Raw genomic sequence first — 26,235 nt, 5'->3', positions numbered from 1 at the left:
TGCAGCTTTTGGGGCTTTTGTCCCTGTCAATGCAGCAGGTTAAGCATTAATCTTTGCAAGACCTGGAAGCAGGGGTAGGAACTGTAAAAGCAGTTATTATTTCACTTGATTGCTCAGAACCTTGTTTGTGTTTGACTGGGTTGTGAGGGGAGGGTTATGTGTTTTCTGACATGTTTCCATGGCCAGGCTATGTGTTTCATCAGTTTCTAATGCTATTTTTAGTGTATTTTCAGTTGGTAGATGTGCTGACTTGGCACTTTGCTCCATTTAAAGAAGGCTTTAAGAATGCTCTTTTACTTTTCTAATAAAGGAGCCCTGGATATGTAACTTTGTGCATTTTTAATACTTTCTTCTTTCAGGACTTTTATTATAACTGGTATAGAATTGCTGTTCAAAAAGTGCTTCGGTTCAAGTAATATTCTCAACTGGAAAGCCAATACCTTTTTCACTGACTATTGGTTTTGCAGGTTGATGGGGGAAGCAGGAGGGTTTATGTTCTGTTGAGTTCTGTTTGGCCTTTTTTTTTGGTCTTGTTATTTCCACCTTGGTTTTCTAACAACTTGCAGCTGAAGGAGCCCAGGGACGTACATGCTCTGAGAGCTTAGGTGCCATGATATTTATGCCTGACTCAAAAAATGCATTTATTTTTAACACACTAATATGGTTGTGGGTGCAAACACACATACGAATTTTTTGGCATCTTGCTACAAGCCTCCCTTAGAGGTGAAAAAGAAGTAGCACTGTGGAGATAGTCTGGTTTACTCACTGAAGGATATTTTCCTATGATAGATGTTGTTAACAGAGAAGATTTATGTGTTATTTTTTGGCCAACTGAATTGAGGCTCAAGTCATGCCTTCCAAGTTAGTAGCATAAGGGTTTTTTTACAGTTAAGAATAAAAGTTGTTGATCGATACACAACTGCCCTGGACACAAAGAAATGCAGGGTGCTTTTTGTCATAAATGAAAGCTAAATCTGCTCAAGTATTTTGTGGGTTATGAAACATTTGTAGTAAAAATGTCTATTTCTCCATGCATTGTGATATATATATATATATATATATATATATATATATATATTTATGTACACACTGACTGTTTTCAATTAAATCTTTGAAGAAGAAACAAAATGAAGCATGAAGAACTAAGCATCACTCAAGTCAAAGTATATTTTAACCCTTTTCAGAAAATACTTCTCTATGGACTGATATTTTTATTGCACAGGGCCAGTACAGCTTCTCCTTGTGCTTTTCTTGCTTAATTGCAGTCTCCTGTGTTACATGGAGGGAATGGTCTTTGGGAGGTGGCAACAGCTGAGAACTTAACACAGTGTTTTGGACTGTTAGGTATCTTCCTCTGTGTTCATGGCTCTTGTTCTTTGTTTGCTTTAGCTCAAGCCTGGGAGAACATGATGAGTGCCTCAAGCCAGAGCCCTAACCCTAACAATCCTGCTGAATACTGTTCTACTATCCCTCCTTTGCAGCAGGCTCAGGCCTCGGGTGCCCTGAGCTCCCCACCTCCCACTGTCATGGTACCTGTGGGAGTTCTGAAGCACCCTGGAGCAGAAGGTAAGAGCACGTCCTTTTTCCTTCAGTTTACCTGTTGTAAGAATTTAGGAAGAATATCTGCATTTCATCCATTCCAAGTAACGGCTAATGCCAGTGTGCTATTCCTGCCCTCAGCAGGGACATCAGGTTTTTCAGGACATGTAGACTGTGGTTTGTGTCTGTACGTGATGCTGCCATAGGGAATGCACTAGGCGATGTCCTAAGTTCCTTCCAGTCCATGTTTTTATGTTTATTTTTTCTGTTTTGCTGTTTTATACTCAGATTTTCCAATTTCCTAGCCAGTGTTGCTGTGAGATGTTAAATGCTGGTTTTTTACGTTCTCTGCAGTGGCTCAGCCTAGAGAACAAAGGCGTGTTTGGTTTGCTGATGGGATTTTACCCAATGGAGAAGTTGCCGATGCAGCAAAGCTAACAGTGGCTGGGACAACTTCCACGGGAACCTTAGCAGTGTCTCATGATCCATCAAAGCCCATGGCCAACAACACTTCATCAGCAGAAGTAAGGGAGTGTTTGGCATTCAAAATCCTGTGTTGTGAGTGGTCTGTGAGTTGCTGTGGTGACTGCAGTAAGACTGACGTAGGAAATCTGCTCAGGCTTGTCTTAGTATGTTGCATAGCAAGTGTTGTCCTTATTTGAATGTTTGCAGAGTGCTGAAACAGCCATATCTTTTTAAATGAAATGAAGAGTTTTGGGGCAAAGCACTAAGAATGTTTGTTGTCTGTGTGGCTTCCAGCTATTTGGCTGTACAGCTGGTGTGTGAAGGATATTTGTGTAACATATGCTTTACAAAAGGTGAGTCGTGGTCAGTAAGGGGTTTGAAACAATAAGATTATCAGTGTGGATCAGAACAGTACTCCGTCACAAAGTTATGTATGCAGGAAAGTGCAGATAAAGTTAACAATGTTAAGTCCCCCATACCCCATGTAAGTGGAATTGAGACTCTGCAAAAAGTTCATATGGACATAGAAGCATTAAGATTTTGTGAAGAAAGGGGTATGTATAGTGTTAGAGAAGGGAGGTACAGGCTCTGAGCAGATTTTCTATCAATAGTTCACATCCAGGAGTTATCACATGATCTTCTGTTGTTACAGAGCCAAATTACTTGGTGCTTCTGTTTCTCCAGCAGACATGGACTCCTTCACCTACATCTATAATACTTTATCCAGCCAGCTCTTACATTTTTATCACTATTACTGTTTTAATGTTGTCCTTCCTTGTTGTTTGCTTCTTGTAGACTGATAATGCCTCTGTATTCTCGGGAAATATAACTCAGGTTGGCAGTCCTGTTGGCAGCGCAATGAATCTGATTCCTGAAGATGGTCTTCCTCCAATTCTCATCTCCACTGGAGTAAAAGGAGGTGAGGGTATAATTTGGCAGCCAGCTTTTATGCTTACCAGATGCAATAACCTAGTGGCTACTGTGTTTATTTTAAAAATAAGATGCTGGCAGTGTGTTGAATATTGGAAGGAATTCTCAGTAAGAGCTCATGGGTAAATGTTGGGCCACTCCTTTGCACAATTGGTCCCTATTTGTATCCAGGAAGAGCCCCACCTTGCAATGAAATTCCTGTAACAAGTAAAACATGAAGCAAGAAATTAACTGCAATCCAGAAACATGTGCTAATTTCTTTACTAATCAGACTGTGGGGAATGTTTCAAACAGAGATAGGTTTTAATTAGCCTTATGAATATTCATGATTCCCTTCTCTGAAATTCTGTTGGAACATGGGCTGTGTCTGAGGCATCCCCAGGCACTGCATTCAACAACAGTGTTGCACATCTTGGCCCACAGTATAGCTTTTAGTAATTGTGATATCCCCTTATAAAGAATCCAAATCAAGGAGGCTTCAGAAAATTAAAAACTAATTTTGAAAAGATTAGAAAATGTGTATTTGTTTATGTGAAGTCGCTTTCCACAGTCTGATTCATGACGTCCTTTAATACATTCCTGGAATTAACTTATTTTCTCTCTCTTGCTTGTTTTATTCCTATTAGATATTTTGCTGACACAGTGCATTTCTAATATTAAGCTGGAAGTAACCTTTTATTTCAGGATAGTGTCAAAACCAAAATGTGAGCAGTATTTAATTTCAGATCTGTTCCATCCTGTGTTATCTGTTTATGGTAGTCCAGGACTGATGCCCTTCAGCCTTGCTGTGATTTAAATAACAATTCTTAACTTCTTAGTAATTTGGGATTTCAGTTGACGTTGTGACACACTTTTCAATTTGATTTCAATTTTCTCCTCTAGTTGATACTGAAAAATAGTTATTTTTCTGAAACAAGATGCACCTTTCTAAAGGATGTACCAAGGCTTTCTCATAAATCTGTTGAAGTTTGAAAATACCAGTCTAGGAAACAATCACTTAAACCAGCAATAATTAAATAAATTTTTGTCTAAAAGGTCAAAACAGTAAAAATAATTTGAATTGGGGTTATCTGATTATAATGTAGAATCCATACCAGTAATTTATGGATTTCATTGTGTTTGTTTCTTTCGTAGACTATGCTGTGGAAGAGAGACCTTCTCAGATCTCTGTCATGCAGCAGCTGGAGGATGGTGGCCCTGACCCTCTAGTATTTGTTTTAAATGCTAATTTGCTGTCCATGGTAAAAATAGTAAATTGTAAGTGTTTATTATTAAATAAGTCTTAGTCTTTGAGAAGGGGAATGTTATCTAGATTATTAGTAGGAATAGCAGCATTTTTATTTGGTAGGAGAGTCAGAAGAAGTGTACAGGTTGAAAACTTTGTATTGAGCCATATTAAGTTAAATGTCAAAAGGCCCTTTTCTGGTGATTTAGGTATCAGTAGAGATAATTTTATGTAGAAAATATAAACTGGACTGATAGAGCCTCCAGTCTCAGGTTTGGAGATCAGTGTGTCCTGTAGAACTTAGCAGGGCAGGGTATTTTATCACCCATTTTCCTTTGGTTGCCTCACTTATTCCCCTGTCATCCTATTCTGGAAAAAGCAGATGGGATCCCATAATAATGCAGAGGTTCCATGCCCCTGTGCACCTCTTCTGTCCCTTTCTGTCCCATGCCTGTGTGTACCTGTGCTGAGGGAGGAGTGGGGAGGCACACGGATGGCTTCTCATGGCAGTTCCTCAGCTGGTCTCTACCGGATAGAAACATGATGGAGAAATTGGGAAGGACAGTTTTGTATTAATAAGTTGTTTATAAACTTTTCAGCATCTCTTGGATTGCAGTACAATGTTTTACATATGTATTAAAAAGTAATATATTATAGACACAGATTTTATTTCAATAACTTAATATTCTCAAGAAATGAAGCTTAAAGCACGTATCATTGCTATCATCCCTGTGAAGCAGAACACCACAGTGAGGTCTCATGGAGACACCTGACATCCAGCTCTCCATATATTAAAGAAGATATCACTGCTGGAAACTGTTTTAGCTGTCAGGATCATGGTACACACAGCCAACAGCCTAGCCTGTTCCCAGGCTCCTTCATTGACATTTAAATCCTGTCCTTTCATTTGAATACAGAAACTGCTAAAAGTCTGTTCTGTGGTGTTAATCCCAAGATCTGACTGGGAGCTGTAATACTCTGGCTCTTCCTTAGCTGTAAACTGGGAATTACTGAGCTGCTCTTGTTTTGGATGTGCTTGCCCTCACGGTAACAGATGTAGGACGTAATTTTTCTGTGTGACAGATCACACAACAATACGTGCTGTAAAACTGCTCCTTGCAAGAGCTGTCTTCCTGCAGTGAAATTTAGGCATCCTTCTTGCAATTCTGCTCTGCTGATCCATGTTTGCATCTGTGCAGATGTGAACAGGAAGTGCTGGTGTTTCACCACGAAAGGCATGCACGCCGTGGGGCAGTCGGAGATCGTCATTCTCCTGCAGTGTTTGCCTGATGAGAAATGTTTGCCTAAGGATATCTTTAACCATTTTGTGCAACTTTACCGGGATGCCTTAGCAGGTAGGAATGCTCTCTGTTAAAAATGTTAAAAATCATACAGGGTCAGATACATTTTTGTCACAGCAGATGGCTCTTTTTGAAAAAAAAAAAAAAAAAAAAAAAAGAAGTAAAAGAGAATAAGGATCAAAGCTGATAGGGGGATGAGTTGTTGGTTGTTAGAATCCAGTGTTCTAGTCATCTCAGCAGATAAAATGCTGCTAACCTGGGGAGCTGCTCCGAAGGTCTTCCAGCCAGAATGAAAATGTTGAGAATTCTTGTGGATAGTATGTTCAATATCTCCTGACCGGGTAGTTCAGAAGTTTGATTCTCATACTGCCTGTGTCTGTTACTACATTATGGAGATCCTGTTTATATTTTAAAATAATATGTGTATATGTGTGCCTAGAATGAACTGTAGAGCATTTCAGAAATCATCCCTGAATTTTGAATTTTTGTATCTTTGATTGCAAGATTTTTATATAAATCATTGCACATTTTGCATTTACTAAGTAAATAGGCTTCCACTTCTAGGTATTATTGTTGGACCTTAGAATTCAAAAATCCTTGCATAAGGAAATATGCAAGTATTTGGTTCCACTCATCAGAAGATAAAGCTTGTTTTCCAGAGGTAAAATTGGATCACATTAAGGTTATATGCTGAAAATACATTTACAGGAGGTTCTGCTTATCATTCGTAATGCCTTTGGAGTGATTGAATCCAGTACTTTAATAAAATAATGAAAGATACTTGTTTCCTAAAATATCTTTGTACAATAAAGGTCAGCTTGTCCAGAGAGGTTGCCAGGTTCAGAATTATTATCTCATGTCATAATGGATCTTGTGTGCATGGCAAACAATTACTGTTCTAAACCTCAATTCATTTTCTTTGTCTTATAATGATGTTATTCAGAGGGAGATAGATATGAAAAATGACAAGCATGTGTATATAAATGTGTATATATGTATATTGCAGATATAAATCTAGCTTGGTGTGTATATTGCTATGAAGTTCTGTATAATTACACAAAAGAAATACATAATTTATAACTCCTACATAATGTATTTGTAATTCCTTTTTTAGTACTGTAGTGGTAGTAATTTGATATCCTACAATTCCATTGGTGCAAAGAGCTGCTTAGTATTGTAAAATTCTTAATCAGAAACCAAATGTCGCTGTTGAAGAATTCCACTGTGTGTTTTCTTTTGGTAGGATCTGCAGTGTGCTGTGTTTCAGACATGAAGGACGAGTAGACAGACACCTTCAGTTACTGCTAATGCCTGCAGGTTTTGTAGGTAGTGCACCTTGATGAATTCCCAAAGCACTTGGGAATGCTCTTTCAACATCCGTCCTTTTTTTCTTTCCAAGGCACGCGTTGAGAGGCAGAAGGATCTGTTGGCATATTTGTAACTTGGCTGCTTTAAACATTATTCAGGCAGAGAGGAGGTGATGCTGTAGGGGTTTCAGTTGGGTGTCTGTAATCCCTTGGAAGTGGTTAGCAGTTCTGCTCTTGGAGGTGGAGCCGTGCTTTCCAAGCTGTTCATTTCAGAGGTACTGCACCTCTCCTGGCAATGAGATGATTTAGACATTTAGAGCAAACAAGAATTCCCAGTAGAATTTAGAGACTATTTAACAGCCTGCCTCGCCATTTCATTTTTCCTTATATAATGCATCGGCTTAAATATATTCTGTATCAGGAAACTGAAATAAATTCTGGTTTTTATTTATTTCCTTTAGTATAAGTTTTCTTAAAAACAGTAATAAAATAAAAAGGCACATACTGTACTTTTTATTGGAATGGAAACAAGAATTACTTTTTATGCTGTTGATATTGCTTTGAAGTGATTTTAGATTTCTTGGTCTTGTTTTCAGTGGGAAAACACAGCATCCCTTTTTGTTTGTTGGATTAAAGCCCAATCCATAGCAAATGATTTCTCCATGAGTCACATGAATTTAGGAGCTTGAATTCTGTGCTCAGGCCTAGAAGCACAAAGTACTTGTATGTACTCGTGCCTCTTCCCAGATGTTTCTGCTTTCCTGAGGCGCTGACTTGTTCTGGAGGCAGAGTCCTGCCCTCTGTGCTGGGTGTTGTTTGCAGGCTGGCTCTGGTAGGATGGTAGCAGAGAGATTTTGAAGGAAAAAATTATCTTTTTCACTGTAGGCTGTATGCATGCAAGTTATAAAAAAATAAAGTCAGTTAAGGCAACTTTTCATCCTTTACTTTTCCTCTGGCCCCTCTGTCATCAAGCTTCCTGCTGTGTTGCTTTTCTTGTTTTGAAATTGAAAGCTAATGATTTCTGTTGTGGTGGTAGTAGTTGCACTGCTGTAGTAGTAATCCCATGATTATCCTTGTCTGTTGGCTGTAGGCCTGGCAGTGAATGGGAAAATGAGGACTTCTGTCCATCTGAATGAGTAGGCATTTGAGGCAGTTGCATGTGTTAATGTAGTGCTGCCAGAGATGCCCTAGTGCATCAGTTCTGTGCTGGAACACAATAAAAGCTACTGTTAGGTTTGTAGTGGAAATGTAAATCTGGCAACTGCCTGAAATGGCTTTGTGGTCACCCTGGTTTTTGGGGATATTCCTTGTGACCGTGGGTCTATCCCAGACACAGTTTTTGCATTTTTTACCCAGCGTGGTTTTAATTAAATGTGGTGGTAGTTAATAGTAGATCTGTAAAGAAGCCCATGTAGATGTTCTGAACAGAGAACAGGTTAACCAAGTAATACACCCCTGCAATTGGTCTGTAGAAAGGTGGAGACAAAATCAGACTTCATATGAGGTGAGTGAGTGATGTTAGGAACACTGCCACAGAGTAGCCTGAGAAAGTTTTGGATGCTGGCAGCTGCTGCTCTCGCTGGATGTAAGTGAAGCATTATGGCCCTTGGCAATAGGAGTAAGTTCTTTCCAAATTACTTTCTGATGTGTTTCAATAAAGAGATGCTGACTGTGACCAGAACTTTGAATATGGAGCTGATATTGGAGGTTTTTCTCAGTGTTGGCATCTGCAACAGATGTGTTGGGGCATCAAGGTACATTCATGGTCTTGGCTCTTCTGTGGCTCTTTGTGGCTCTTGGAGTGATTTGGTTTGTGTTCCTTTTCCAAAGGAAATGTGCTCAGTTGCTCTTGAAGAAAATCCATCTGGCAAGATTGTTCACAGGTGAATATTGCTTTGCATCTCCTGCTGCAGGACTGGGGTGCTGGGGTTTTCAGGATGCCAGCAGAGTTTGGTACATGGCAGTTCCTGGCTGTTCAGGATGGCAGTGGAATGAGGCTGGATGGACTTCCCCTAGCCACAAATAAATGCCTTGCCTGAGTCTGGATGCCATTACCTTTTTGTAACCTGGCATTAACCAAAAGATAGGAAGCATACATTAAGAATTTAACCTCACTGTTTTTTGGTAAAAGTACCTAACTGGCTTCACCACACATTGAGGGCAATAAACAAATGCAGGAATCTTTTTTTTCCCCCCATCTACCTTTCCTGGTATAGACTATTTTGAGGCCAGAAGGGATTGCCAAACTGCTATACAAAGCACATTGTTCATCATGGAAAGATATCTAAGTGAAGAATTCAAAACACTATGGATAAAAGCATCTTTTTTTTCTGGAGAACTTTGTAGGGATGCTTAAGATTTAAAGTCAAGGATAACCCAGTGTAATTGAGAAGAGAATAAGTACTGACCTCCCGCAGAACTGCTTTAGATGCATCATGCACACTGAAAGCACTTCCTAAATAATGTCAGTTGTCTGATGTCAGGTGCTGGAACTTAATATATGGAAAGGCACCTTTCTGCTCACTCTGAAATTGCCTCATTAAAAAGGAAGTTGTGATATGTTTTAAATTAAATTACATGCTTTTTCAAAGGATAGTTATTTTTGAAGGTTTTTCTGACGCCTACACTTTCTCTACAAGCCTCTCAAACAGTTCTGTGCTTAAAATGTGTAATGGTGCAGTGGGTTTGGTTTGACAATGTCAGGCTGGGAATAGCAACTTCTTGGTGAGGCCTTGGCTTGGAATCACCTTCAGAGACAGGGCAGGAAAGACTGACAGCCCCTGGTCAGGCCAGAAATGTTTGAGGGACAAGCCCAAAGAAGCTTTTTGACTTGGTTGTGCTGACTGAAAAGGGCACTAAAGAAGTGTGTAGAATAACACTTGCTTCTTCCCATGCTGTCCACATCCAAGCTCTTGAGCAGTTATAAATAATGAATTGCAGCACAGCTACCTAATCCCAGTAATTTGTCCTGTTAAAGTGGTGGCAGCCTCTTGGATCTTGCACTGTGCAAGCTGCTTGTGTCAGAAGGAGTAATTTATGATGCTGTGGCTTATGGAAGGAAAGGGCTGAGCAACTGAGTTGCAGATTCAACTCTGAGGGTTTTTTCCACGTTTCTGTTGGCTGAAAAATTATTATTAAGGCATCCCAGGCATGAGCCTTGAGGCTCCATCTCCTGAAACAGAAAAAATAAGTAGTCATCCCCTCATGCTGCAGCACTTGGCACCAGTCTCAAGTGGAAATGTCTGGTTGCTTTGTCATTCCAGTGGGCAGTGCCACACATCTCAGATCCATACAGGATTGTACAGCTGCACTTTGCCTGGCCTCTTGCACACATAAAATACACAGAAAAGGGGGTGGAATTCAGTGCAGTTTGGCAGTTTATACACGTCATACACTTGAAAGGTAAAAAGGATTATTGTGATCATGTTGTTGGAACTGAGAAGCTCACCAAGTAACTTTATTATCAGGCCTGTAGCTCTATTTGGGTAAGAACAGATGGGAAAGGGAAAAGGAAGTATAAATGAAGAAGAGGCGATTAGTGAGGGTAGGTGGAAACTGCAAAAGCAAACAAGTGCCAGCAGCTATTTTAGATAAGTGAAAATCTTTCTCATGAACACCAGTGGATACACTGGTTTGCACTCACTAGCAGGATGCCCACGTTGGTGCATTGGTGTTTCACCGAGCAGGCATTAGTGTCCCAGCACAGCTGACAGAGCTGCATTTGCACATGGGCAGGAGCAGGGATTCTTGGCAGCTGACATTTGATGTGGCTCTGTTGTTCATGGTAGTTTGACCAGTAGCTACTTTTAATCAAGTATGCTCAGCTGAGAAGTTGTAGCCACTCTAAGAGTTCTGGAATTCGATCTGGGTGATCATGTCAGCTTTGGCCTGTGTGTATCTGTAAAATTACAGGTTGGCTTTGCAGGACAGTGGCAAACTCTGAATGAGCCTCACCCTGCTATGTGATGCTGGGCTGCCAAAGCTGTCACCTTCTAACAGAGAACCTAGTATCTTACTTTGTGCAGCATTTGTGAGTACAGAAAAAAAATCCACAAAGCAGCCATGAAATTTGAAAAATAAGGAACCCCTTGAGCTTATTTGTTAGTTGGAATGTAAAAGGAGCCTTTTGCTTACAGACCTGCCAGTCACTATATGTAAAGCTGGAGGACCCAAGGTAATGTAAAGGACAATACTGAGTGATGACTGTGCCAAGGTGGTCTGGTGCAAAGCAGTATGGCCACATCTCCAGAGGGAGGGCTGGAATAGCTGTATAATTATAACTTGTATTACTGAGGATGTCAAAGTATCACTTCTGTGACTCATATTTTTACTTACTTAAAACCTGGTATTTGTCTGTGTGTGTATCATGTGTGTAAAAGGAAGAAACTCCAGGTAGTGTCCAGTGGATGTGCAGATGGAGACGTGCATATAACCACTTTGAGTTCAGATACAAACACTCCGTTATGAGGTGGTGGAGAAGGAGCAGAAACTCCTGCTTAGCAGTCTCTGTCTGCAGGTGGGAAAGCCTGGGATTGCTCCAGAAGCCCAGGAGGTCTGCATGAGTACCTCAATCCCATGCAATTCCTCAGGAGTGGTGTGATCAAGCACACCACACTCTCCGAAATTGCCTTTTTCTTTGAGAGCAAATCAGCACTGTTAATATTCACATCTTCCTATGGAGAATTGTGTTCAGCTGTTCTGTACATTATTTGCATGCTGTTGTTGTCATTTGATAAAAGGAATCACACCATGGTTCTTTGCTTCGATGTTAAATGCTGTGTTGGATGCTATAATAACCTAATCAGCATTCAGATTCATTCAGCCATATGAGTGTAAACAATTTTGGAAATCAGAAGCATCAAAGAGTAAAAATGTGAATAAAAATTAGTGATGTTTCTCCCCTGTGTCTCTCTCAGTTGCATTTTACATTAAGTGTACTAATGAAATAAACAGTCTTTTGTGTAATTCTTGCAATTACCCAGATCTTCAGTATATGTCTGAGCAAACCCCAGTGGTTTGCCTAAATGGAAGGACAACCAGGGGACATTAATTGTTTGACCAGGTGCACATCCCTCTTTAAATTGCAGCTGAATCCAAAAGTTTAGTTCAAACAACAGCAGCTTCTGCAGTGGAAGTCCCTTGAGTAAGGCACTGAAAAAAGGCTTTGTGTGGGTGTGCCTGTAGTGCCAGGGGGACGTTTCAGGTACCACCTTAGCAGCAGTACTGGCCTGAACTCTCCTGTGATATCCTGAGAGGGCAGTGAGGGCCTGGCACAGGTTGCCCAGAGCAGCTGTGGCTGCCCCATCCCTGGAAGTCTCAAGGCCAGGTTGGGGCACTTTTGCACAGGAGGTAACTTGGGCACCTGTGTGCAGCAAATCATTGTTTCAGATGTGGTTAATACACATTAATGCTCCAGGAAGAAAAGTGAATTTAACATGGATTTTTTTCCCTTCTGAAAAACTCCTGACATTCTTGATACAGCTCTCAATCCAGTGAAGTAATGAACTCCTCTTTTTCCCATAGGTAACATTGTTGGCAACCTGGGACACTCCTTTTTCAGCCAGAGCTTCCTTGGAAGCAAAGAACACGGAGGGTTCTTGTATGTTGCAGCAACCTATCAGTCCCTGCAGGACCTGGTGCTCCCAACCCCACCATACTTGTTTGGCATCCTCATCCAGAAGTGGGAGACTCCCTGGGCCAAAGTGTTCCCCATCCGGCTGATGCTGAGACTTGGAGCTGAATACAGGCGTGAGTAGCAGGCACTGCTGGAGGGGAACGGATGAATTCTGCTTCAGAGCACTCCCCCAGCCATGGATTGTTACCTGTCAGAGCCACCCAGGCTCAAACAGGCAAGGAAGAGCTGTGTGGCAGACCCACAGTGCAGCACTGAGGTGCTGATGGGACCTACGGCCTTTTTGCAACTCTGCTGGGTCATCAGGGAGGCTTTTGTGGAGACAAAACTGTTTCTGAGCATGTTTGTATCCATTTAGTGACCTGAGAGTTATGTGCAGAACAAGTCTGATTAGCTGGTGTAGTGTTAGCACAAGGGAGAGCTTTGAGATGTTAAGCTCTTTCTATGCTGAAATGAAAGACCATTTGCTTTTATGTTTTTAAGACCAGAGAGTAACAATATGTGTGCAGGGGCAACAAACTTGGCAGTTTGTTGCAAAAATTCTGTTGGAACTCATAATAAATAGTCTGGAGAGAATGTTTCATCTGAACAAAATCTTAGCATGAAATTGGCATAAAGTTAAGAGAAAATAATTTTGAAAAGACATTGACCATTGCTGGAGCAAAGACATTACTGGCAGTTTGTCCACCATGATGGGCCAAAAATTTTATGTTTTACTCATCTGCAGTTTTAATTGGCATGTCTCATTAATCTAAATTACTATGAAAATTGTCTGTTGTTAATTTTTTCCAGAACTTTTTCAAAACATTTTAACAAAATAAGTTTTATAATATGCTATGCAGAGATTTGTCACTTTAACTTTTAAAGTTTTGAGAACATTGGGAACTTTCACAAAATATGTGTGTTGCTGGAGGAGAAAAATAAAATTCTCAAAATTTGCCTTCTGAGGATGAGGATTGAAGCTTAAACTTGTACAAAGAAACATTCATGTTATAGGTGTGTAGGTTTTTCTGTGTATCCGCAGGCATTTTTGAAGTAGTGCATTTATTCCCATCAGTATTTAGAAAAACAAACAAAAATGCTCATATTTTGGATGTGACATCTGTTTCTGAGCACAGAAAGAAGTGTTTTGATAGTGACAAAGAAAAGTACCTGGGAAGCCAGGCGTTGCATCATTCCTACAGCTATGGTTTGGATTTAGACATATTCCCTTGATCTGTGCTAGCTGTGACTGCAGGGCACTGCCTCGGTTTCTCCCTGGAAGGTGCTGCTTTTGTGGCCCAGGTTTCCTGGGTTTCCTTCCGTCCCCTTTGCTGGTGGAGCTGTCAGAATCCAGCCATTTGTGCAGTGCTTCTGGCTGTGCAGATCAGATGCAGGAGGTCCTCGGGTTGCTGGGTGTGCAGAAAACATCTGCTGAGCATCCACAGATCAGCCCAGCAGCTCAGGCTCAGGGAATTCGGTGCATCTGGGATGGAGCTTGAAACCAGGGTGGCAGACACAGGATCAGCCCTTGCTGGTGCCTCAGGGCACTGTGCAGGGATTGGTTGCATGTGGTGTGTCATGCTTCCAGGTATCAAATCAATGTGCAGAGGCTGGAGCTGATTTCCATCAGGAAATCCTCATGTTATTCATATGATGCTCTGCAGTCCCTTCTGACCACACTGGGAACTGGGAATGTGGCATTTGGGGAAATCAGGCTGAGTGTTTGCCTGAGGATAGCTTAGGAATCTTCCTTCAAACGTGTGTTTAAGAAACCTTGGCATTATGTACCAGTGCATGAGTCATGTTCCAAGCATTGTGATGGCTTCTGCTGCAACATAACGTAATGCAGCCAGCTCCATGCCCTCCACTCAGAATTGCATCACAGATGTTTTACAGGTATGGATGTCAGCCAAGGAATGCAGATATTTTACATCACTGACATACCATAAATGTCCTTTAAATTGTTTTTGATGTACCCCTGTGGAGTTTGCCACATTCTCATGTAATAATGAAAACAGGAAATAAAATAACCTGGATTATCACTTGAATGTTACGTGTCAGCCACAGAACAGAAAGATTGATGATGCTGTAGTGGAGAACAGCAGGATGGTTGTGCAAAAATAGAAGCCATTTCCAAGAAGTAGCCTGAAAAAAGCATGTAGAAAGGTCAATCTTTGCCATCAGGGCCCAGGTCACTCAGTTCAGTCCTGCATTGTGGCACCTTTAAGCTTTCCACATAAATATTCTTGTTTCTAGCATGGTGGGCAAGCAGCCATGACACATGTGAGGTCATTATAATGTTGAACCCTTCTGTCCTTTTGCTTTTTAAATTGCAGTCTTCCCATTCAGCCAGATGATATTTGGGTCTGGTTTTGCAGAATCTGAGTATGTAAATTTCCATCTGACCTGTTGTTTTCTGTTTTATTCCAGTTTATCCATGCCCACTTTTTAGTGTCAGATTCCGTAAGCCTTTGTTTGGAGAGACTGGACACACGATCATGAACCTCCTTGCAGTAAGTCAGTGATGGAATTTGTGCATTCCATTGGTGTGACTGGATGTGTGTGGAGAGATGGGGGCTCCAGGTGCATGTAGTATCTGGAAGGTCCAGGAGATGGAAGAGGAAGTAGTTGGGATTTTGCAGTTACTGAGTGTGGGTTTTAGCTGTCAACAAAACAGTGAATTGTAACAGGGCACCCAAATCAATATCCCAAACCTGTTTGCTGGAGGATGTTTGGATCTTGAAATAAGTGGATTGCTTGCTCAGACTGCTTCCTCAGAAGTGCTGGGTCATCACAGTGTGCAGTCACAGCCCTCTGATTACATCGTGCTCCAACTGAAGGGATGTTATTATCTCTTCCTACTTTGCAAATATTTTCAACATAGGAAATTCTCTTTGATGCATGACTTAATCTCACTGCTAGAAAAACTAATAACTCCATCTAGTAATGTAACAGAACACAGAGAGCGAATTTTCTTACATACAGTGATAATATTCAAGGTTGGAGAACATTAATTGATGTAAGAGATATGTTTTCATTTGTGTACTGCAATTACATGGGTTACACGCTGGGGTGTCTCTGTCCCTCCCTGCCTTCCAGTCACTGATTACAGTTATTTGAATGGGCTAAGTAGTAGTCACCAGGATAGTTATGAAACCTACAGTGTTAATGATGATGATCATGGCTAACTTGAAATCTTGTTTTAATTCTCAGGACTTCAGAAACTACCAGTACACACTGCCTGTGGTCCAAGGTTTAGTGATTGATATGGAAGTCAGAAAAACCAGCATCAAAATACCTAGCAACAGATATAATGAGGTAATGCTTATAAAACATATTCGTGTACAGTTTCTTTGTGATTGGAGTACCTGGGACCTAGAGGAATTTTTATTTTATTCACTACTACTAAGGAAAAATGCTTCAAAAGCAAATACCAACTGTGTGATGCACACAGCTTCTGAAGTGAATGAGTCTGACTTCACAGGAAGAATGCAGTTCCATTTGCTATTAATTAAACTCTTAAACTCTTTTTCTTGAGGTTTTTGAACTGTTTACATAAAGTGTCATATGTTTGATTTGAGCAAGTAAGTTGACAAACTTTACACTCGAGGTAAACTAGGAAGAAAGCATGCATTAGCTTTTCTCATTTGTGTTGTGTGTTCCCACTCAAAGCATTTGAGTAGTATCTGTTGGATTACTGATTACTTTTTGTAAAAGTTCCCTCAACATTGAAATTCTAGACTTGATTTCTGGAATCAAGTTTCTCACTGGTGTGAGAAAATCAGTCAGCATCTGTAGGAGTTAGTGCTGCTAACTAGAGAAAGCTGGGGGAGGAGGTATTTGAACAGTAATGAAAGGGAACAGTGGAGAAGGGGATTGATTTCATGTTCTGTCTGAAGAGAGGGGGGTTACTTGGTAGTTTGAAACCTGTCAGGGCTGAGGTGAGGGCATACCTCCTAAGCAGAATGGTATTTGTAAAGTTCTTGTAAGATCAGAGCAGAATGCAGCTTTATCTCAAGAGAGAGTTTCCCTGCAAGAAACATTTGAGTTAAATAAGTGAGTAAAAAAGATTCATTGAAAAAAAAGTGTCCTTTTATGAAGTTTGAAAAAGATTAAATTGATGAAGATAAAGGGTCTGTTAAAAGGTGTTTTAATTTTTGATGCAGTTGTGCCAGGATGGGAGAGGTCAGTGAGGTCTGAATGAATTCAGTCTGGAATGACACAGACAATGCAGTTCAGTGTCAGCTGTGCCTGTTTGCAAGGTGTCAGCTCCACTTGTGCCAAGCATGGACTGAGCAGGACTGAGAGGGAATTCCTCTGTCAGGGACGTAGCAAAACCTCTGCATTGTGCTCAGGTTCCCTTCCCAGTGTGATGAAAGGATTCAACTTTTTAAATGGAGAACTTGTTACTTATTTAACATTGTTCATAGCTTGTGATTCATTTCAAAAGTTGCACTAATAGGAATTTTTCATGAGTTTTCTTTGAATTAAGATTCACAGAATATTCTGAGTTGGAAGGGACCCACAAGGATCATCAAGTCCAACTGTTAATGGTCCATGCAGGGATCAAATCCATGACCTTGGTTTTACCATCGCCTTCCTCTAACCAACTGAGCCAGTCTCAAGATGAATTAAATAATAAGACCTTTACTTTTATTTAATTAGAAGGACTGCTACTTGGATGTTTTCAATATCTAAAAAGTGAAAAACTAATTTGAAATCTCATGCGTGTGTTAAATGGGGAAATTTCAACCTGTGATTAACGAATTACACATTCGTATATAGTTTTTCTATTAAATACATATTTTTGTCTTCAAAATTATTTAAATTTTCTATAGCTTAGAGGGTCCTAGTTGTCTGTTTAGTTCCTCAGCAAAAGTGACTGTAATTTCTTAATCAGTTGCCTTCTAAGGAAGCACAGTTGCCACATCCAGTTATTGTTGTGCTGAAGGCAACTGCTGGGCTCCATAAACGTGGCTGTTCTGGAGCTAAAATCCAGTTTCTGGAGCATGGCATGATCAACTGGAGAATGAAAGACACGGTTGTCTGATGCAAAATCTTAATTAAGTTTCCTCCCCAGACATTATACCTGTACACATTTGTCAATAGCAAGCATCAGTTAATGTTCCTGACACTATAATTAAGGTTTTATGTTGGACTGAGAGAGACAAATGTGTTGTGTGTAGCCTGGATGCTTATGAGCTCCAGGAAGCAGAGGTGGGAGTGTGAGTGCTGTTAGGAGATTTCAAATAATTTAGTATTTTTCTGGGTTTTCACTGTGGAGGGATTTGTGTCATTTAGTTTGACTTGTTTAAATTGTCATTTTCCTGTTTGAAACAAATTCCAGAGTTGGGTGACTCCCTCAGGTTTTTTTTTGTATCAAAAATCACCAAGTCTGAGCCTCCATGAAGAGGAATAGTGGAGAAAAGAATCTGTATAATCTACAGGGGTATTTTGTCTAACTCGGTTTATGTTAAATGATAGTCAGCAGAAGGGCAAATGTGTCACAAACTTTTTTGGATGCTTTCTGGAGGCCTCCTTTGCAGAGAAAAAAAATGTGGATGTTTTAAAAAGTCTTAAATTGGGAACATTGATCCCAGTTTCACCAGTTCATGCAGGTGAAGCACAGAGACACTGAAGTTTCAGTGTCTGGTTGTGGCAGTACAGGATGAAATGGCCCCAGTCTGAGAGCCCATGTGGCACTGAACTGTGGAGAGGCATTTATCATTTATGTCATTAACAACTGTAGTTGTGTAAACAAGCCAAGTATTTCCTCCCAGGGTTTTCTCATGGTTTTTTTCCCCGTGTATTTTTAAAACCAGGTAGATATAACAGCTTTTGCAATTTCTGCAGCTCAGCTATCCCTTAGGATACCACTTATCTTAATTGCACACAGGATGGCACTTTAAAGTATCCAGGCAGTAAAAGACCTGAACCCTCTTCTCAAAAGCAGTTTATGGTTCTGAATGCTAAAACCTGACATGGAATATGAGAACTTGAGAAGCTTCTGATTAAACTGCTCCAAGAACCTCCTATTTATGAACTGCTTGATGAGCTGGGTGGAAATACTAAAGCTTTGTGTTTGCAGATGATGAAAGCCATGAACAAATCCAACGAGCACGTGCTGGCAGGGGGAGCGTGTTTCAACGAGAAGGCAGACTCACATCTGGTGTGTGTGCAGAACGACGACGGCAACTACCAGACACAGGCCATCAGCATCCACAACCAGTCCAGGAAAGGTGAGTGGAGCCCTGGCTCTGCTGCTCTGCTTGGCTGCTTGACCCCTGTGTTGCTGCCCCAGCTTTGTGAATTGGCTACAGCTGGGTTTGGCTGGGTTTCACCCAGTTTTTTTTTAGAGAAAATCAGTCTGACCACTGGCGTCCCTGACTGGGCAGCTTTGTGCCGGAACTGGCTTAGGCACCCCCTCTCCATTAGTAATGAGAGCTGGCTTTGGCCTTATGGGATGTACAGGTGAGGCTGTGGTTGCCTGTGCTTGACCTACACTATGTGAAAGAAAGACTAGATTCAGTAGCACAGAAAGTTCAATAGGAATAACCAACCACAGCAGCACTGTAATAATGCATCTTTAAGCAGCTTCTCATTTTCACCTTAATTAGACCATCTAATTTCCAGGGTATATTTTTGTTACACTAGGCTGAAGGGCTGCAGCACCTTTGTGCTGAGAATTTAAATGTTGTGTTTGGGGACATTTCTGGGAAAGACATTTATATAATCTCCAAATGAGAACAAGACAGAGGCTGATTTGGATGGTTTGCAAGTATCACTGGTGATTCCAGCAGGTGTACTGGCATGGAATGTCACTTGGGACTGATGGTCTTGTCTGACTTCTGTTACCTTCACCTGTGGGACAAGAAGAGGGATTTCCCACAGGAATTTCATGATTAGTAGTCATTGAAGATAATTTAGTAGTCACTGAAGATAATTTTCGGTTAAGTGGCTTTGAGCTGTGGCCTTGCTGGTGGGTTGGTGTTAGTGTCGTCCATAAACAGCTCACTCACAATCTGCCACCTGTGTGGGAGCATTTAGAAGTAATTGTGTACTTGGTTGCCCAAAATTAGTAATTCTGAAACTCAGAGGTGTGTAGGGCATGGAGAGGGAGAGCGATAAAGTACAAGCATTAACTTAGACAAAAACTGTGGTCCAGTTTAGAAAATAACTGGGTGATTTGCCTTTGCATATCCAAGCTTATGATGCGCAATACAGGCACCATAATTCCAAGCAGCATTTGTCCTGATTCAGGGTAATCACCTCTGTGGCTGATAGAGCTGATACCTGATTCTTGGGTAAGGCATTGCTGTGACAAAAGCCTCAGTAATCTCTCCTGTTGTTGTTATTGCAGTGACTGGTGCCAGCTTCTTTGTGTTCAGTGGAGCTTTAAAATCCTCCTTAGGCTACCTTGCCAAAACCAGTATAGTGGAAGGTAAGAACTGCTTGTTTGAAACACACTTCTCTCTTTGCCTGGCTCAGCTCTGCAGCTAAAAGGACTCTCTCTGCTCATATGCCTTGGGCCTTGGAGCCTTGCTGCTGCTTCAGCTTTATCCTACTTCTAAGCAAGAAACACCCAGTTCCCTTTAACGAGGAATTTGTGCAGATGCTGCAAAACAGGGTGCAGGAAAATCAGGGTAAGATACTAAATACTTGGCTTGGGAGCCTGTGATCAATTCACTGGTTTGAGTTGAATGAGGAAATTGTGAGCCTAAGAAATACAGAATGTGTAATCCACCAACCAGCAGAGGAAGCCCTGCTAAACTTCCTCTGCTACCAAATAGCTCTGCAGTGTGCAAGGGTATGAATGTGCATTGTTTATGTGCTTGTGTATGGGCAGATGAGAACGTGACAGGTTGAGAGCACTGAGCTGGTCCCTCTCGGATTTGGTTTGCTGTATCACAGAAGGAGCTGCCGCTGGGGTGCTCCAGCTGTTAGTACCTGCTAGCTGAGCTGCACAAGTGTGCAGTCAGGTCCCTGCACCTGTGACAGTGCAGGCAGGAGTGGGGTAGCAGTGCTCCTGCACTGGTGAGGGATGGATGCCAGGTGCCCATGTGAGCAGTCGGTTGGCAGAGCCCCACAGGCGAGCAGGAGCTCCTGGTGCTGCAGCAGCTCCAGGCTCGCAGCTCTGTGTGTGGCCATGGGTGGGGTCCCTGGGCAGCCCACTGCCACCAGAGCTTGCAGGTCATTGTGCCCGTTCCTGTGTCTAACTGGTGGTTAGGGTAAGACAGAGGCACAGGGGGACTCAGTCTCTACATGGGGAAGTGTTTCACTCCTGTTAGTTTTGCCATGACTGAGATTCACCCAAAGTGGTGCTGGGTTAATGACTTGACTGGATGATCCTGGAGGTCTTTTCAACCTTAATTCTCTGAATCCAAATTCTGTATCTTTTGCCACTGTCAGGCAACCACTGACTTCTCAACCACTGTCACTGCTGGACTGCTGCTTCCAGAGCCAACAAAGGAGATGGCTCAATGGAACAGTGTCATGTGGAGTTTCTGAGGGTGACCTAGAGCAGGTGTCAGGTTGTGAGGCAAACTCTCAGGGACTTTGCTACAGCTGACTTCACCTGGGAGCTGCCCTTCTCTTACTGTTGTGTTTTCCCTCATCAGCAGGTTTGCATTTTAGGAATGTGACTGTTCAGAAGTGGGTTTATGGAGCACTGCTGCCCATGATGCTTAAAGTGAACATTTAACCTCTGTTGCAAACAGATGAAGGATGTTTGTTTTTTTCTGTATAGGCTCTGTTTGGCATGGCTTATCTTGGCTTATGAGGATTTCTTGGTTCCCTAGATGGAGTGATGGTCCAGATAACTGCTGAGAACATGGACTCTTTGAGACAGGCCTTGAGAGAGATGAAAGACTTCACCATCACCTGTGGCAAAGTAGATGCTGAAGACCCTCAGGAACACGTTCACATTCAGTGGGTAGAAGACGATAAAAACTTTAATAAGGGGTAAGTAGAGGAGCACTTGACGTTGGTGCCTGTTAGAAGTTTTAAGTGATCTTGTAAGGCACATGAATCTTCAAATCAATAGGAATTAAAAGTCTGCACCTCTGTTTTGTGTGATAAGATGCAATTAATTGTAATGAAAATGGAATTGAGATACCAGAGCTTTGGGGCATCAATTTAGAATATTGGCAATGCTATGGATTTTTTTTTTGGCATTACCAATATCTAGTTATTGGAAACCACTAATCTGTCTCCAACTGTCAGTGCTGAACCCTGCACATTGTGGTCACTTTGCTCTGTTGGTGCTTAGTTTGCATTAAGTAGAGCTGGAAATAAAATTGCTGAACATCAACTGTATCTTTGGACACTTGATAGTTAAGCCAAAAGGAAGGTGGATTTGGCAGCTGAAGTATTTATGGCAGTAAAGTGCTGTTGTGATGGCTTCCATATTTCAGGACTCAGCACCTAGAAGGAAGGATATTTCTGTAGTTTCAGGCTCTCCAGATCAATCTTAGGTTCTGCAATCAAGTCCTGGGCTCTGTAAGTTGTGTTTCAGGTATTGATGGCCTACACTGAGTTTACACATGAGCAAAAATCCAACCTGTATGAAATGCCTCATTACTCTGTCAGACCCTTACAGGATCTCAGCTCTGCTGCAAAGCTTTGTTGGAAACCTTCAAGGAAGGTCCTTCTGCACCTGCGTTATGCATGTCACCCCTTTCAGGAACTGCCCTTTGATTCCAAGGTCATTCTCTTCTGCAGAGGGTCTTGTGCTGAGCCAGAGCTCACCCTCCTCCCTCCCTTTTGCAGCGTTGTGAGCCCTATTGATGGCAAATCCATGGAATCTATAACCAGTGTGAAGATATTCCACGGCTCCGAGTACAAGGCCAACGGGAAGGTCATCCGGTGGACAGAGGTGGGTCCATCAGCCGAGCACTGCAGCCAGGGCTGCAGCCAGCTGCTCCCCCAGTCACCACAGGAAAGCAGCCTGTGCTTCCCCACGAGGCTGTGGTGCCTTTCCTGCCTGCACAGGGAGCTGCACGGTGGCATCCTGCAGGATAAAACATCCTCCCCCTGACACAGCCACAGCCGCTCACATCAGGGTGTTCAGCACCGGGGGGGACCACAACAACACTCGCTGCCTTACACACAGGAACAGTTGGTATCATTTGCCTTTGTTTTAAAAGCTGCCTTTCTACATGGAGACAAATCTTAATATAAATTGGTTTTTAGAAATGTTATTTCGAGCTACTTTCTCTAAAATGTTGCATGTTAAAGTGCTGTGGCATAAATCATGCAGAAACTGCTTGCATGGCTGATGTTGCCTGTGACTCTGCCAGCATACAAATGCTGGTGTCAAAATATTTCTTTAAGTGTTTCATTTTGCCTGCTGAGGAGCAACCAGGTTCCTTATTCTGCAGCTCGGCCCCCATGTGCCCTTTTTTCCCAGTTCACTTAGGCTCAACAGAAGCAAGTTCAGTGACAAAAATAGCAAAGATCTTTGGGCTTGTATTAAAAACATAATTTTTCTGAACTTAGTATCTGTTTAAAAACAGGTTTTTATTAAAACCATGTGCAATACATAGTGAATTTCCATAGCAAAGCTTTTGACCAGATCTAGGAGGTTTCAGAAGACTATTTAAATTTAAATCTTTCTTCTTTTTTTTTTTTTTTCCTCCCTAAGGTGACTTGCCTTTAGGGGGTTTTGCTGGGCTTCCTTGAACAGTTAATTCTTAAGTTTTCATTTGTAAAAGTTTAAATGACATCCGACCCAAATTTTCTAGAAAAGCCAAGTGTTATGTCTTGTGTTGACTCTTCCCTTCAGGTGTTTTTTCTAGAAAATGATGAGCAACACAGTGGTCTGAGTGACCCAGCTGATCACAGCAGACTGACTGAAAACGTGGCAAAAGCTTTCTGTCTGGCTCTGTGTCCTCATCTGAAACTGCTGAAAGAAGATGGAATGACTAAGCTGGGTCTGCGTGTTACACTGGACTCAGATCAAGTAAGTCTTCGGTAGTTTGGGGGGTTGTTCTCTTGTTCATTCCCCAGAACAGGAATACAACACTTAAACCAGGAGAATGATGAAGCAGTACCAGTATCAGATGCTCATCAGATGGTGCTGGCTGTTGTTTGGTCTTCTAGGACATCTGTTAGATCCAGTGCCCAGCCTGAATCAACATAGGCTTGACCCCCATATGGCATGAGCAGCACCTGCTCTGTGCTCAGAGAAGATTCTTAACTGGCCTTTTTGCCAGCAAGTGTGAAGGTCCTGCTCATCCCAAGGAGCTGCTTTGAGAAAACAGAAAAAGATTCTTTTTGCTTAGGCAGCCACTGGGAACACAAAGCACAAAGACAAGTGGAAAAGCTGCTTTAGTGCCTGCTCCATCCAGTTCAAGTTCCTGACTTCCCTGGGAGATACCACAGCTCCTCCTCCCTTCCTGCCCCCTGACTCACAGCCTCGTGGCCTGTTCTTAAAACCCACTCTTTGTATTTTTTAGGTTGGTTATCAAGCTGGGAGCAATGGACAGCCACTGCCCTGTCAATACATGAATGACCTGGACAATGCCTTAGTGCCAGTGATTCATGGAGGGCCCTGTCAGTTGAGTGAGGGGCCAGTCATAATGGAGCTCATCTTTTATATTCTGGAAAACATCTCATAAGAGGACTTCATTTTCTGTTCAGACCTGTTCCAGCAGCAGTTGTATCTGAATCATTTGCACTTTAAAACTGGAAAATTAAGCTTTTGTTAACACTATTGGGTAAGGGGGGAGGGGGGCGGGACAGTTGTTCCATAATTCTAAATCTTCTATGCATTGTCAACAACCAGAGGATCAGGGCAGCTTCTATACTACAACATGGCTATGCTATCCTTGCAGCTAATCCACTTCTGTTACTGTTTAGAAAAATGCTCATGTTTAAAGACTTACAGTCATGTACTCTAAATGCTCAAAGGGTGCAAAGATCTGGGGCGTAAATAAAAAGTGAAATTCCAACCTTGTACTGTTTGTAGATGGACATGTAAGAAACAATCAAGACCTCCATTCTGACCTCATCCTAATGCCATTTGTGGTTATTCTATAGACATTAAAAAGTAATGTTTACATTGTTTTGACCAGATTATTGGTTGAAATACATTTGGAGAAGACCTTGAGAGATATGGAAAGATTCCCTAGCCATAACCCTGTTTGTCTGTGCATCCAGAGGAGCAGGACAGGCATCTCTCTGCAGTTGTGTGTGTAATAGGCTAGTTTCCTTTTCTCCTCTATTTACCACAAGTCTCTCACTTTGGGCAGGTTTCTGTGATCTCCTACAACTACTCTGCTATTCTGTACCTTGTTTACAAATTTGTCTGAAGCAGAGGAAAGATCAGCCCTAAAGTGCAGCTCCATCTTGTTCCTTGTCCCCAGCAGGTCCTGCTTTTTAGAGGCAAGTCCCACCCAGGGCAGCTCTGTCCCCTCCCTGCTGTTCGCTGTAGTGTAACGCCAGTGTCATGTAACCCAGGCCAGCTTGTACTTCATATTGCAGCCCCTTGTCCAAGCTTACCTGTGATACCAGTGTAGAGTGGCTGTTCCTGCATGTTCTGCTGAAAAAGGCTTTGTGGTCAGTTCTGAACATGTGCCCTCAGCCCAGTGCTCTTGGTCTCACCAGAGAGGGCATTGGTAAGGAGAGCAGCTGCTCGTGTCTGCCAGGGCATTAAGCAGCTGGAATTGAGCATCAGCCAGAGGAAGTGTGGTTCCATGTTCTTACTGTATCCATGGAAAGCTGCTAACCAGTGGCAAGAGCTGTAAGCAGGAGAAGGTGTTTGGTTTGTTTAGCCAGTCATGCAAAGCAGCTCATTTGAGTCCCAGGAAGAGGGGTGAAGGTTTCTCCTCCTGTCTAGAATGAATTAATTTGGGAAGAGAGGTGCTAATTTATGGTGAACATTTGTGGTGTCAGACACTCCCTATTGCCGTCCATTCTGGGGGAAGCAGCAGGGCCTGGTTGGGCTGTGCTGTGACAGAATAACACCACTGGCCTTGCAAAGAGAAGGAGAAGTGCCAGGCTGCTGTGAGACTGAAGCTCTGGTTTTTAAACAAATCAACACCATTGTCTAGGCAAGGGAAGGGTAACTGCACAGAGTGATATGTTTTATGGAAAGGCAGCCCAGTGTCTGCACAGAGTGCACTTGGGAATAAATGGCTGCTGCTTTTCAAAAAACAAAAGTATGAAATATTCAATGTTCCAAATAACAGCTGGCACGACCCAGCCCTTGGAGAAGACAGGCCAGGGAACTGGGGCCAACGCCACAAACAAAAGCTGGCCAGCAAGAGGGAGCACACTATCACACTTTAAAGGGTGTCAGATCCAAGTGAAGCCTTACCTCTGGCATTTGGGACAGGGTGGGTGACTTAATGCAGCTCATTGAGTGGTTCCTGCTGGCCAAAGTAGGAACTGTGACCCACCCCTGCTCCTGCCGAGGTGCCTGTGCAGCCCAGCTGGACTGAGGCCACTTGACCCCTCTGCACCCTGGTTCTGCACACTCTGGGACACAGCTTGGCACGACACAGTGTAGGCATGGTTCCACAGCTGGAAGAGCATTCCAAAAACATGGTAATAATCTTCCTCCTAGAGCCTGCACTCCAGCTTTGTCACAGCAGCAGCTTTCCAGTTACTTTAGTTGCATTGTTACGCTTAATAATGCAGTAAAGAGGTGAAAAATGTTTATCTTCTCTTCCTTTGCCCCAGAAGTCTTTTAGGTTTGGATTCTGTTTGTGCAAAACACTATCAACTGGTGACTGACATGTCTGCTTCAACCATAGCCTTTAAATGACCTTAATTACCATGTTGTTAAGAAATGAGTACTTGTTTAGAAAAAAATGTACTTTTAAAATTCAGTTAGTTAACACTGCAAAAAAC

General features: G+C 42.1%; 1 protein-coding gene across 2 annotated transcripts in view; it reads left to right on the top strand.

Annotated features, from left to right (window-relative positions):
• ZFYVE9 (zinc finger FYVE-type containing 9) overlaps nucleotides 1-24,442 on the top strand; it is a 56,849-nt gene extending 32,407 nt beyond the window's left edge. For both annotated transcript variants that reach the window (XM_053950310.1, XM_053950311.1), the window contains exons 6-19: nucleotides 1,390-1,566; nucleotides 1,894-2,063; nucleotides 2,800-2,923; nucleotides 4,069-4,191; nucleotides 5,359-5,514; nucleotides 12,291-12,515; nucleotides 14,812-14,894; nucleotides 15,595-15,699; nucleotides 18,470-18,620; nucleotides 19,742-19,822; nucleotides 21,180-21,342; nucleotides 22,150-22,255; nucleotides 23,165-23,341; nucleotides 23,838-24,442. In XM_053950310.1, coding sequence (XP_053806285.1) covers nucleotides 1,390-1,566; nucleotides 1,894-2,063; nucleotides 2,800-2,923; nucleotides 4,069-4,191; nucleotides 5,359-5,514; nucleotides 12,291-12,515; nucleotides 14,812-14,894; nucleotides 15,595-15,699; nucleotides 18,470-18,620; nucleotides 19,742-19,822; nucleotides 21,180-21,342; nucleotides 22,150-22,255; nucleotides 23,165-23,341; nucleotides 23,838-23,999 — 2,003 coding nt within the window. In that variant the 3' untranslated portion in view covers nucleotides 24,000-24,442. The remainder of the gene's footprint in view (nucleotides 1-1,389; nucleotides 1,567-1,893; nucleotides 2,064-2,799; nucleotides 2,924-4,068; nucleotides 4,192-5,358; nucleotides 5,515-12,290; nucleotides 12,516-14,811; nucleotides 14,895-15,594; nucleotides 15,700-18,469; nucleotides 18,621-19,741; nucleotides 19,823-21,179; nucleotides 21,343-22,149; nucleotides 22,256-23,164; nucleotides 23,342-23,837) is intronic.
• The last annotated feature ends 1,793 nt before the right edge of the window (nucleotides 24,443-26,235 follow it).

This window comes from Vidua chalybeata, chromosome 9, assembly GCF_026979565.1.
Source record: "Vidua chalybeata isolate OUT-0048 chromosome 9, bVidCha1 merged haplotype, whole genome shotgun sequence".
NCBI classification, from domain to species: domain Eukaryota; kingdom Metazoa; phylum Chordata; class Aves; order Passeriformes; family Viduidae; genus Vidua; species Vidua chalybeata.
The sequence above is the reverse complement of the archived record's forward strand: the minus strand, read 5'-3'. Positions and strand labels throughout refer to the sequence as shown.